Here is a 14,719-nt window from a genome sequence, read left to right as displayed (position 1 = left end):
TTTTTATTATTTTTTTATTATTAAAACTAACATCATAAAGAATGATATTTTTTTACTTTGAGCAATTCTAGAGCTATAATTGACTCTTCTTATGAGCATATAAAACAAAACAGCTCCTTGGAAAAAAATTAAATGTAATATTAACAAAGGTTATGTAGTTATAAACAAAGGTTTGAAATAAAATGGCTCTTCTCATGGCTCTTCTCATTCAGCATCAGCACGGCGGTAAAAATATAAAGGAAACATATTTAGGAACAAAAGAAACAAAATGAAATGTAGTTATAAACAAAGGTTTATTTTAGTTCAGATTAACATTTGAGGGCAGCAATTGTATTCATAATGTCAAAATAAAACCAACGTAATGTTACTTGAAGGCATTATAGCCTACTATTCCTGCCAAACTTGCATGGTTACAGTTAGTGTTACTACAGTAAATCCATGGTGAATGTTGCAGATCTGTGGACACTGGATAGTTCATTCATGGCACAATGTTTCTTCCTGGTTTCCACGTCAGCGCTGTTTGATCCGTTAATAACGGAGAAATGTGAATGTTTCTCACTAGATCTCGCAGCGATGTTATTACTTCTGTGGTGAATTCAAATGCTTTCTTTACTGGATCTCTTATTAGCGCTGAGTAACAGTGTTGCATGATCACGATCGGCTCGCGCTGCACTGGTCCAAACTGATAAACGGTCCTTCAACCACACAATAACGGGTATCTTTTACATTATGAGCGCGCTTGACACGCGCAACGCGCCTACATTTGAAATAACGGAATTTTGGTCGGCAGGAAAAATGGTCCAACGTTCGGTTTGAAAATGCATACCGAAAACCGAACCGAAAGCCTCGTACCGAACGGTTCAATACGAATACGCGTATCGTTACACCCCTATTATTTACATGTTATCACTGAGAAGCTGCTTTGATACAATGTGTATTGTAAAAAGTGCTATATAAATATATAAATAAAGGTGACTTGACTTGACATTCAGTGGTGTTTCACTGGCGTATTGGATAAGTGCAGTGATTCCCCCCCGGGCGCTTCAGCATAAAGAGCAGTTTCCCTAAAAGAGCAAAATTGATGTTGAGCGTCGTTTTAAAGATGCCTTTCCCTCCGTGTGGTTCTGGATACGGTTGTTCCCTGTCCTCATCTGATTGCCACGATCTCACATGTCTGGGCCAAGAGTGTGCTGAGATAGTGTTTGTGGATGATTCATGTCCTCACTGTGAGAACAGGACCATGTTGAGCCTGCGGTCGTGACTGTCCTTCCTCGTGAAGGCTAGAGTCTTTCTGCTGTTACCCAGCACTGCCTCTGCACAAAGCAGAGCTGCCAATATGGTTAACACTGTAGGAGACCTGAGGCTCACAGTGGGAGTGTTTCCTCGCGGTCCTCCCGCTCCTCTGGCCTGTCGTGTGCCGTCGAGCTGCCGGGTGATGGTGCGGGGTGTTTGCTTTTCGAATCAACAATGGAGTTTAAAGGGGTCATATAATGAAACTGAAATGTGTGTTGGCAGTGCCTGTACACAACCATCATAAAATGATAAAAAATCCATCCAGTGTTTTTTTTTTAAATCTTCTTATATGTTTCCCCCTCTCCTGAATCAAGCTGTTCGATTTTGTGACGTCACAAAATCGACGCCCCTCCCACAATGGTTGATTGACAGCAGAGTTTCAACACAGACCCGCTATCGCGAGCGAGCTGTCAATCATAGCCCGCGCGGACCGGCGCGTTCAGTGTTGATAGCTGGAGCACTGAGTAGAATGGCGTCTAAACGATTATGGTGTTCTGTTCTTGGGTGTAATAATGAACACCGCAGTCATTTTGATGTTCCTAAATCCGAACTGCTGAAGACGCAGTGGCTGAGTTTGTTTTCGAAGGGAATTCCCCACGATCAACGTCAATGCTTTCATGTTTGCGCGAATCATTTCACCAGACTGCTTTACAAACGAGGGTCAGTATAAAGCTGGTTTTACTAAGAAGCTGCTCCTGAAAAAAGGATCGGTACCAACTATTCATGTTCCTGCTGCAGTGAGTGAGTGTAACGTTTTATTAACCTTTATATTAATCTTTATATTAATCTTTGCAAATCGCTTTCTGCACGCTTCACGATGAATGCGGCTATTTTACACTCAGGGTACATTACAGCATGTTTTCTATGTATGATGTTCTCAATATAATTCATAATCCCATGTTTAGGATTCACTTCCTGCTCAGCTACTGTTCGGACGCTCTTGCTTACTGCTCCGCGCTCTGCTCTATCGCTTTTACATTTTATCTCCTATATTTTTATATTTTATTTCCTTTTATCACCTAATTTTATCTTCAGCAATCAGCACAGTGCTCAGACAACAAAGTTTGGATTACTACAAAAACGCAGAATTCTTTTACCCGACCAGCTTACATTCCGGGAAAGGAAAACACAACTGCCTACATTCATAAGGATAAGAGAGAAAATGCCTCTTCAGGTTCAAGAATCTACTTGCTGCACCAACTGCCACAGACTTTTACAAAGGATTGCAGTTCTTGAAACAAAGTTACTTACGGGACCACCAAACCAGACGGAGCACACAACAGAGCTTCGTCATGGACACCCACAGCATACCGGTGAGTCCCATGAAACTAGTGCTCCTCGACAGGTAGAGAAACAAGCCGATCGACTTACAAATCGATGGCACACACAGGGAGCGAGACCCAAAGGCACTCGAGACATCAGATTGTCACGAGCATCACATATTGCCGCAGTAGCATCCTCTACCCCAGATACAGCTCTGACAAGGATTGCAAACACTGGTCTGCTACCACCGCCTATACATCTTGAGAACAGATTTGAAGTACTAATGAATGTAAATGAGGAATCCCCAAATGTGATGAATGTGATCGAAAACAGACTGAATGGGCCAGTAGCTAACACTGATGCTAACTGGCGCTCAAGGTCGAGCAGACAGCGGCACTCAGCTCAGAGCGCAGCCGAACCCAGGACTCTGATAGTGGGGGACTCCATAATCAGAAACATTAGCAGCAGGGATACAACTACGTGCTGCCTTCCACAAGCAACAACTTCTGATGTAAACAGGGATCTTCAGAACATTCTAATGAAACATAAGACTGCAAATCGACTCATAATTCATGTGGGGAAGAATGATATTCATAAAGAGCAGTCAGAACTCCTTAAGAAGGATTTCAATGAACTTTTTGAAACACTTAAAAGACTGAAAGTTCAAACATTCATCAGTGGACCACTCCCAGCAAGAGGAACAAACAGGTTTTCACGGTTGCTTGGGCTAAATACATGGCTGCAAAAAACCTGCAATATAAAAGGAGTAAACTTCATTGACAATTTCAATCTTTTCTGGAGTCAGAGACAACTTTTTCATCGGGATGGCCATCACCCAAACAAACTTGGTTCAAGAGTGTTAAAGGACAATTTCTACTTCTCCCTCAATCATCCTTCTGCAATGTGTGCCAATCCACTCAATCTGAATGGCACACACACACACCTGGACACAGTATGACTGACCACAGGACTTCACTTCAGCAGCAAAATGGACATGCGGTTGACATATCACACAAGGACAATGATAACACCACTCCGCCACAACAACCTCTGCTCACGGACTCAATCTCAGCTGAGCCCTGCCCACAGAGCTCACCACAGACACACATATTAGAAATGCTCCAAGATTCAGCACCCAAGGACGACTTCCTGGAAAACAGCCAGGGAAGCAGGACAGCATATCACAGCCTCCTTTAACACCAGAGCAACAGCCCCTTTCACCAGACACATTTTCCCTCTCCCCAGCATCATCATCGCCACTTCTGTGCTTCTCACAGAAAATGGAAGAACTGGTGTATGCTGGAACCAAACTATCCCACTCTTTTGCTGCAAGCCCCCAGATACCAACCAAAAAACGACAGGCACCGCTGCCACCAAAGCCTGCGGGCCCAGCTCGCCCTCCCCCTCCTCCTGTGAGAGCTCTTCGGCCTCTGCCACAACGCCAGGGCCCACACCCTCCTCCATCTGCTCGAGGTGAACCAAAAACAACTGATACCAGCTCTCAGTGATATGTGTCGGGTCCCCGCTCTGATAACAGTAACTTTCTCAAATGTTTACAAAACAAGCGGGAACCCAGTGTGCCTGTATCTTTCTCTATTGCTGTTCTAATACAAGATAGAAAGTCTAAGGCCTCCAATAGCCGTACAGCAAACCCATCTAATCTGGTGCCTATTACACGTGAAAGTGAGATTGATGTGGGGACAAAAAGTACGACTGTTAAGTTAGCACTTTTAAACATTCGTTCACTTAAAAATAAATCACTTCTAGTTAACGACTTAATAACCACAAACAACCTAGATTTTATGCTTCTAAATGAAACCTGGCTAGAAGACAGCTACAGTGCAACAATCCTCAATGAAGCAGCCCCTCCTAACTTTACTTGTATGAGTGTCTGCAGAGCTGTTAAGAGAGGTGGGGGTCTAGCTGCTCTTTTTAAAGATATCTATCAATGCAAGCAAATATCATTTGGGAATTACCCTTCTTTCGAATATCTGGGTATTGTGTTAAAAGGTGCTCCACGCATTTTACTTATCATTATTTACAGGCCTCCAAAATACTCTCCAGCCTTCGCTGAGGACTTTACAGAACTGTTATCAACAATTACCTCAGAGTTTGACTGTTTTGCCATTGCTGGAGATTTTAACATTCACATAGATAATGCAGAAAACAATATGGCAAAAGAAATCAAAACTGTTTTAAAAACTTTTGATCTGAATCAGCATGTACATGGACCCACACACAATCGTGGACACACACTAGATTTACTTATCAGTAAGGGTCTAAACATTTCATCGATTGTTATTAAGGATGTAGCACTGTCTGATCATTTCTGTATTTTCTTTGATATATTGATCTCTCCTGCCACTGAAGCGAAATCTGTGTCTGTCAAGAAGAGATGCTTAAATGAGAACACTAGTGTACTATTTATGAAGGCTATATCCTTAACACCAAGCATATCTGCAGATTCTGTTGATTTTCTCCTTGATTCTTTTAACTCAAAAGTTAAAAGTGTAATTGATGAAATTGCTCCTGTGAAAGTCAGGAAGAAGAGTGGCAGACAAAAAGCACCTTGGAGAAACTCAACAGCAGTGCAAAATATGAAAAGACAATGCAGAAAAGCAGAGCGCATGTGGCGGAAGACAAAACTTGTAGTCCATTATAACATCTACAAAGACAGCCTTCATGCTTTCAATATGGAACTAGGCAAAGCTAGACAGACTTTCTTCTCAAATATTATAAACAATAATTTAAACAACACACACACTCTTTTTGCTACTGTAGAGAGACTGACAAACCCCCCAAGCCAGATTCCCAGTGAAATGCTCTCAGACAACAAGTGCAGTGAGTTTGCTTCTTTCTTCTCTGAGAAAATCAATAATATCAGAAAGGTGATCAGCACATCCTTGAGTTGCACGGGGGTCAGACAGATCAGACCACCTGAGAAAGTAGTTACTATGTCTGACTTCAAAGAAATTGATGGCAAAATTTTGGAAGAAACCATGCAGCACCTTAAAACATCAACCTGCGCTCTTGACACACTTCCCACATCTTTTTTCAAAAGTGTGTTAAACAGTCTAGAAGCAGATCTTCTAGAAGTGGTAAATGCCTCACTTCACTCTGGTAGTTTTCCGAACTCCCTGAAAACTGCAGTTGTCAAGCCCCTCCTGAAAAAGAGCAATCTGGATAAGACCATATTAAGCAACTATAGGCCGATCTCAAATCTTCCTTTCATAGGCAAGATCATTGAAAAAGTTATCTTCAATCAGCTGAACAAATTCTTGAGCTTGAATGGATCCTTTGACCATTTTCAATCTGGTTTCCGACCGCACCACAGCACAGAGACAGCGCTCATAAAGATAATAAACGATATTCGCTTAAATACTGATTCAGGCAAATTATCAGTGCTGGTGCTACTCGACCTCAGTGCTGCATTTGACACTGTCGATCATAACATACTTCTTGACAGGCTGGAAAACTGGGTGGGGCTTTCTGGGATAGTCCTAAAATGGTTCAGGTCATACTTAGTTGGGAGAGGTTATTATGTGAGTATAGGAGACCATAAGTCTGAGTGGACATCCATGACATGCGGAGTCCCTCAAGGCTCAATTCTTGCACCACTCCTGTTCAACCTGTATATGCTCCCAATGAGCCAAATAATGAGAAAGAACCAAATCTCTTACCACAGCTATGCAGACGACACACAGATCTACTTAGCCCTATCGCCTAACGACTACAGCCCCATTGACTCCCTGTGCCAATGCATTGATGAAGTAAACAGTTGGATGTGTCAAAACTTTCTTCAGTTAAACAAAGACAAAACTGAAGTCATTGCGTTTGGAAACAAAGATGAAGTTCTTAAGGTGAACGCATACCTTCACTCTAGGGGTCAAACAACTAAAAATCAAGTCAGGAATCTTGGTGTGACACTAGAGTCAGACCTTAGTTTCAGTAGTCATGTCAAAGCAATAACTAAATCAGCATACTATCATCTGAAAAATATTGCAAGAATTAGATGCTTTGTTTCCAGACAAGACCTAGAGAAACTTGTTCATGCTTTCATCACCAGCAGGGTGGATTATTGTAATGGACTCCTCACTGGCCTTCCCAAAAAGACCATAAGACAGTTGCAGCTCATACAGAACGCTGCCGCCAGGATTCTGAGCAGAACCAGAAAATATGAACATATCACACCAGTCCTCAGGTCTTTACACTGGCTCCCAGTTAAATTTAGGATTGATTTTAAAGTATTATTACTGGTATATAAATCATTCAATGGCCTAGGACCTCAATATATTGCAGATATGCTCACTGAATATAAACCCAACAGATCACTCAGATCATTAGGATCATATCAGCTAGAAATACCAAGGGTTCACTCTAAGCATGGCGAATCTGCTTTTAGCTATTATGCCAGTCGCAGCTGGAACCAGCTTCCAGAAGAGATCAGACGTGCTCCTACAGTAATCACATTCAAATCCAGACTCAAAACACATCTGTTTAGCTATGCATTTACTGAATGAGCACTGTGCCACTGTTCGTCTGACTGTTTGTACTGTATTTTATTTTTCTAAACTGTTTTAATTATTTCTTTTATTACTTTAATTTCTTCTATGTAAAGCACTTTGAATTGCCATTGTGTATGAAATGTGCTATATAAATAAACTTGCCTTGCCTTGCCTTGCCATGTTTATAATAAACAACGCGTTATGGTTATTGTGTTATTGTGTTACAAACGGTGTACGCACAGAACAGAGGGGCGGGGTGAGCAAAGCTCATTAGCATTTAAAGACCCATGCACTCAAACGGCGTGCTGAAAACAGAGCTGTTTTTGACCAGGTAAAATTTGTGTTTTCTTACAATACTAATGAGAATTTTTAATTAAAGTATATTACAAACTTTTAATTTAGACCCTAAAGAATCATATTAGCTTGTACAAAAATGACATTATATGACCCCTTTAAAAAATGCGTCAGATGGACCGAAGATGAGGTTCAGGCTTTATTAAGCTTATATGAGGAGGACGAAATCCAGCGGGAACTGGAAAGTCACACACAGTCCTACGTCACCGGACTAATTTACCTAATCTTCATGGTACCTTAGACTGCGATGGAAACACAGACAGCAACAGGTCTGGGGGAAAAAGATCCTAGGACAGATTGTTCTGGGTAATTTCAGTGGAAACGCGGCTTTAGATGATCATCTTATTGAAGAGCTACAGCAGCATTTAGTTTCCAATAGTCTCTTTTGAAACCCAGTCACACTAGTTCTGTGTGCTGGAAGACACTGTTTCTTCTCTTTCATTTTTAACTATTTATTTGACATCTCTCTTCTTTATTCTCTGTTGAAAAGGCAAATTTCTGCATGTACACAATCAGTAAATTGTATCAAATGCTGGAAAATTAAACAATTACTAACTAGATAAAAACACATAAAAATGAGCAATAGGGAAAACCCAGAAAGTGCACTGTTATAAACAATGAAACATAAGCCCTGCTGTCTTCAGATAAATAAACTTCAGTCACACTGTAATTGATGTACAGTATAATGATACTAACTGTAGTTTCTCCAGCTTGAATTGTGGGTTCATCAGTAGATCACTGAGGTTTTTCACTCCAGAGTCTCCTAGTTTATTCCAGCTCAGGTTCAGCTCTCTCATGTGTGACGGGTTTGATTTCAGAGCTGAAGTCACATCAGAACAACCTTCATCTGTCATATCACAGTAGCTTAAACTACATTAGCAGAGAGAGAGAAGAAAATAAGAGAGAAGAAAAGAAAACTCTTTATTCTGTAAAGTCACATGATCTTCATAAGCAAATACAATGTTAAAGTGTTTTAGATTAAACTGTTGAAGTGATTTTAACCCTCTGGGGTCTAAGGTGTTTTTGGGGCCCTTGGGATGTTCTGACATGCCCTGACATTTGTGCTTTTTTCAGTTATTTATAAACATGATAATAAAGGTGTAAATTCACTCTATACATCACAAACAGGGCTACCATAAAATGTGAGCAACATGTATGTAGATGTTTGGATTTTTAAGAGAATAATGTTTATGCGTGGTTATTGAAAAAAATAAAAATGAAAGTTGCTGAAATAAGACCACAAAACTCATACTAAATATGTGTCCACAAGACTTTTGACTAATGGATGTTGTCGCTTCGAGTTCTGGCTTCAAAATTATGTGAAAATAGTCTTGCTTTATCGTTCACAATAAAACAATACATTGATTTAAATTGTGTAAGACAGGTTTTGCTTGGAAAGCCAATATGCGAGGGGGGCGTAAAGGGGGAGTAGTTTACACCTGAGAATACAATGTCCCACCCATTATGCGTAACGTCTTGCATAATGAGCCATTCATTCAGGTGTGACACTGACTGAGCCACAAGAATAAATGCAAGGACAAAAGATATATTTAGAAGAAGACTTATATTGACCATTTAAGATTTTGCTTACATCTATCTTGTAAATATGTTTTGCTATTTTACAATTTAACAACAACAAAACCTTTACAAAGGTTACAATTACAACAATAATTACAATTTCAGCAATATTTCAAGTGTACTCTTTCTTTGTAAAAAAATGACTATAGGCCTACATTTTATCATATGTATTCATTAGTTTGAATATAGCCAACATTGGAACATCTAACATCTTAGTTTATGACTTTATTTTTGACAAAAATAGTATTATATATATATATATATAGAACATATGAGCAGAAATTGCTAAACAAAAGCTTATTTGATGTGGCAGTATATTCTACAGTAAAAACTGTTCCCAAATCTAGTCAACAAAATGTTGTCTTTCATATTTTGCCTGACTGTAACATTGTTTTTATGAAATATTAGGGCATATAAATGTTAATTTGCAGTTTAATACGTTGCTTATACAAAGACATTTTATTTAAACATATTTCAGTCGATTTTTACTCATCTCAGTATAGCAAAGCATTTTAGTTGATTAAAGCGGTTTATTCTTTCACACACAGACACGCGATTCATATTTAGGCTAAACAGTCTTTACAAATATGTACCCTTCATTCATCTCACAGAAACGCGATTCATATTATAGAAACGCGATTCATCTTTTTGCGGTTTACATAGGCCTACACTAACGTTATTCCATAACGTTATTCCACATTAACACTTGAGAAAAGAGAATTTAGCCTACCTCACTCCTCAGCGGGATCTATTGCTCCTCATATCAGCACTGTTCTGAGGAAACTTTTCTCCAGGATTATTAGGTAGGCTATATTATGCCTCACTCGCGGCGCGCTGTGTTTACAGCTGATGTGGGCGTTTCACAGGTCGGAAATGGTTCTCAGAATAGCGCACGCTCTCCGGGGCGTGGTCACATTACATTTCAATGAGCTCTAATGAGCTCGACTGGAATCGCTCTCTTTTAATACAGATTTCACAAGATGAGAATATTTGTTTTTTATATAAATAAATATATTTTATAAATATAAATGAATTCTTCATTTAAAAGAAGAGAATTCAAGCTTCATGTCTGTATGCCTGTTTGACTGAGTATTCGCTGAGTTATGGTTCATTTTCGGACGCGTTTCAGAATGGACTTAACTGACAGAGAGAAGGCAGAACTCGCATCACGTTTATTTTTCTTTGTTTGGCAAAAAGCACAACACTTTGTTTTTATTGTGAGTATACACAAAAATAATACACACTTAACAGGATTGATTGATGTATGAAACTTGTTTGTAATATCAAAGTCAACAGAGCAAAATGAATTTCTTTTGAACTGATAAGAAAAAAAGCGAGCTGGTATCGCCGGCGATACCGCCGACCCCAGGGGGTTAAGATCAACATTTTGATTCTTGTATGTGAATGTGACTGACCTCAATCTCTCCAGTTTACAGTGTGAATCCTTCAGTACGTCACATAAGTGCTTCACTCCAGAGTCTCCTAGTTTATTCCTGCTCAGGTTCAGCTCTCTCAGGTGTGATGGGTTTGATTTCAGAGCTGAAGTCAGGATGAGACTCTGTTTCTCTGTAATACTGCATCTATTCAGACTGAAGACAGACAGAGAAAATTACTCAGATCTATGATGATCAACTAACATGTTTAGCCTCATCCAGTAGACTTTTGCTGACAAATAAACAGGGATATCAAGGTAAAGGTAACATGGAGAAAGACTACACATTGTTCATTCAAATAAACTACCAACATTGTAACAATAAAAAGGTTGAAAGCGTTGATCTATTTATGTTAGTATACACATTCATTTCATTTAATCTTTAAGGTTCTTTAATGTCAGTGTTACCCTTGGTTTGCTCACTGGGTCAAATGTGTTTATGACGGTTGTTTTCAGACACATTGTCTACTTGCTAAAACTTTACAGTAAGGTTTCATTTGTTAACATTAAATACATTAGTTAGCATGAACCCATGATGGACAATACTATACATCATTTAATAACATTAAGTTTAAACATTTACTAATACATTTTTAAATACAAAAGTTTTCTGTTAACATTAGCAAATCCCCTGTGAACTAACATGAACAAAGAATAATTGTATAAACTAACATGATCAGATCAAGGAATAGAAGTATTTCCTTAAGCAGAAGACAATCAAACAAGCTTTGTAAAAGGTAGCTCATCTGCTTTAGTGCTGCACCGTGAGGCAGTGTCAGTGTATTTTATGGATGGCTCAGCTAAACAGGCCAATAAGAGACTATTAACTACTATTATTCCTTTTAATTATACTAATGTCTAATTAAAACATCTACAAATGTATAAAACTGATCAGAGATCAGGTAAAACCCACAAACACTTGTTCATTCTCAGTGAATCTGCATGATTCATGAGTTCACAGAGATCATCGCCTCCAGTGGTGAACCACTGACAATTCCAAACGTTTCTAAACAGTTGTGTCGTAACGAAGCCTCTTTACTGAAATCACGTGACTTTGGTAGTTTGATACACACTCCGAACCACTGATTCGAAACAAAAGATTTGTAAAGGTTTCATAGCTTCATTAAGCGTGTTTCGAAAGCGCCCATCACTAGCGTTCAGTCAACTTACCTTCAGTGGATCTCATTACAGGCAGATACTGATCACAGATTTTTAAAATGCACTTATTTAAATTTTTACAAGTTACAGTATATGTTGCACCAAAATTAGATATTTGTGAAATACAAAGATTAAATTGAAAGCAGTTATAAACAGTTCTGATTCTGATGTCAGAAAAAAAAAAAAACATTGTTCTGCCTCCACAGTAACTGCAATAATTATTGACCCATGATCAAACTGTCTGTCTGGAAATATTGTCATCAGCTAACATTACAACTAAAAGTAAAGAGATATTATAAATAAATGAGCAATACTCACGTCAGTGTGTTGAGTTGACAGTGTTTATCCTGCAGTAGAGCAGAGATCTGATTCACTCGTGTGTCTCCTAGTTCATGTTCTCTCAGATTCAGCGCTCTCTGGAGTAACGTGTTTTTACCCACAACACTATTCACATACTGACAGGCTTCCTCTGCAGCAGGACTCAAAAACCTGCAGAAGAGTCAATTCAGTTCTCAACTAAATGTCCATTGCATTACAAAAATGATTGATATGATAAAAAAAAACTTAATTATTGTTTTAAAGACAAGCTTAAGTTAGTTATTTAGATGTTACATTTTTCTTTAAAAATTTAAATACACAAATAAATATATATATTTAAAAGAAACTAGAGCAACACTCAGTCTTAAAGCAAACTCATAAGAACAGAAATGTCTCACAGAGCAGAAGGGCAAAAGTTCACTAGATTATGGTTTTCAGTATTAATACAGAGTGTGAAATTAATATATTTCTGTCTTTTAAGCAGGAGGAGTGAGGAACGTCAGCACAGAGAAAACTGGCTGGAAACTCATAGACCTGCTGTAGAGAGATGCAGTTGGGCTTGATAGAAAACCTGCAGCATCTGATCTGATCTTTATCATTTTGATGCAACAAATTGTCCAGCTTATTATTTAACTAAAATAATATATTAGTTATGAATATTTAGTCTGCATATACAGTAGCTAATTTAGTTAATTATTTGATCCCGTCTCACCTCAGTGTCTTCAGTTGACAGTCTGGGTCCTGTAGTAAATCATTGAGCTGCTTCACTCCTGATTCTCCAGGATCATTTCCTGTGAGATCCAGCTCTATCAGGTGTGAAGGGTTTGATCTCAGAGCTGAAGCCAGAGCTTTATAACCTTCTTCTGTCACACTGCAGTTAGAGAGTCTAGAACAGAGATGAAAACATTCAGCTGATTAATCATTTAAACCTGAACAATATAAATCTGAATGATCGCTCTTCCAGTCGCCTCTACAATAAGGAAGCCCCTCTTCCTGGTGGTCTACGGCACATTCAGTGGTGTTTCGCTGGCGTATTGCATGGATAAGTGCAGCGATTCCCCCCTGGGCGCTTCAGCATAAAGAGCAGTTTCCCTAAAAGAGCAAAATTGATGTTGAGCGTCTTTTTAAAGATGCCTTTCCATCCGTGTGTTTCTGGATGCGGTTGTTCCCTGTCCTCATCTGATGGCCACGATCTCACATGTCTGGGCCAAAAGTGTGCTGAGATAGTGTTTGTGGATGGTTCATGTCCTCACTGTGAGAACAGGACCATGTTGACCCTGCGGTCTGGACTGTCCTTCCTTGTGAAGGCTAGAGTCTCTCTGCTGTTACTCAGCACTGCCTCTGCACAAAGCAGAGCCGCCAATATGGTTAACACTGTAGGAGACCTGAGGCTCACAGTGGGAGTGTTTCCCCGCGGTCCTCGCGTTCCACTGGCCTGTCGTGTGCCGTCGAGCTGCCGGGTGATGGTGCGGGGTGTTTGCTATTCGAATCAACAATGGAGTTTAAAAAATACGGTAGATGGACCGATGATGAGGTTCAGGCTTTAGTAAGCTTATATGATGAGGACGAAATCTAGCGGGAATTGGAAAGTCGCACACAGTCCTACGTCACCGGACTAATTTGCCTAATCTTCACAGTACTTTAGACTGCGATGGAAACACAGACAGCAACAGTTCTGAGGGAAAAAAGATCCTGGGACAGATTGTTCTGGGTAATTTCGGTGGAAACGCGGCTTTAGATGATCATCTTATTGAAGAGCTACAGCAGCATTTAGTTTCCAATAGTCTGTTTTAAAACCCAGTCACACTAGTTCTGTGTGCTGGAAGACACTGTTTCTTCTATTAAATTTTTTACTTTTTATTTGACATCTCTCTTCTTTATTCTCTGTTGAAAAGGCAGATTTCTGCATGTACACAATCAGTACATTGTATAAAATGCTGGAAATTAAACAATTACTAACTAGATAAAAAACACATAAAAATGTGAGCAATAGGGAAAACCCAGAAAGTGCACTGCTATAAACAATGAAACATAAGCCCTACTGTCTTCAAATAAATAAACTTCAGTCACACTGTAATTGCTGTACTTTATAATTCAAGTCAAGTCATCTTCATTTATATAGCGCTTTTAACAATGTAGATTGTTGCAAAGCGGCTTTACAGAGATACAAGGGTAGTTTAAAGTAACAGAGATTGTTTTGGCTTCATAGCAGTTCTTGAATAAAGTTATTTTCCAGCTAAAGTTAATTTGATTGATTCACTTCCATCGCAACGATCATTAGTTATTAACTTAGGGGCCGCTAACACGACACCGTTTTAACAGGAAACTCTACACAGACTTTAGACGCGAAACCTGTGAGAACGCTGATGGCATGCACATGTGTATTACGAGTTCAGTCTATTGGTATGCGCGTTTGAATATATGTGCGCAGGTTTGTAATTCCCTACAAACCAAGCCTTAAAAAACTACTTGTCTGGCCTTAACATTTTTGATACAGAATTTTATCACTTCGGGGTAGATATTTTCCTGACAATGCTTTATCTGTAGAGTGGTAAAGGGATCCTCCATAAGGGGAAACTAGTTGGCACTTTAGCACCCCGCTATGACATCGGGTCCAGGCGCAGGTCCGGATTCAGTGTAATTGCCTATTCACTAAGCTACTCCAATTGAGCGATCAAATCGCGTGCATGCATTCATGTGCAGTGTTTATGTGTAAGAGAAAGTTTGTGACAAAGTAAGTTCTCCTTTTATGTATATTGTTAATAACAGATTGTCACACTGTATCCCAACTGTGCTAAGTTAGACCATGTTTGTGGTG

General features: G+C 39.3%; 2 protein-coding genes across 2 annotated transcripts in view; both read right to left on the bottom strand.

Annotated features, from left to right (window-relative positions):
• Window positions 1–14,719, bottom strand: part of LOC311292518 (uncharacterized protein) — a 1,083,963-nt gene that overhangs the window by 747,372 nt on the left and 321,872 nt on the right. The gene's annotated exons all lie outside the window — the stretch shown is intronic.
• Window positions 7,111–14,469, bottom strand: LOC311291433 (uncharacterized protein; the record flags this gene model as incomplete). Its single annotated transcript, XM_084410468.1, has 6 exons — window positions 7,111–8,285; window positions 10,409–10,582; window positions 11,902–12,072; window positions 12,614–12,787; window positions 13,155–13,381; window positions 14,410–14,469. The coding sequence occupies 6 exons, from the start codon at window positions 14,467–14,469 to the stop codon at window positions 8,075–8,077; spliced, it is 1,017 nt and encodes a 338-aa protein (XP_084266594.1). The 3' UTR covers window positions 7,111–8,074.

The sequence above is a fragment of the Rutilus rutilus genome, assembly GCF_951802725.1.
Source record: "Rutilus rutilus genome assembly, chromosome: 6".
Taxonomy (NCBI): Eukaryota; Metazoa; Chordata; class Actinopteri; order Cypriniformes; family Leuciscidae; genus Rutilus; species Rutilus rutilus.
Note: the sequence above shows the minus strand (reverse complement) of the source record. Positions and strands in the feature narration are given on the sequence as shown.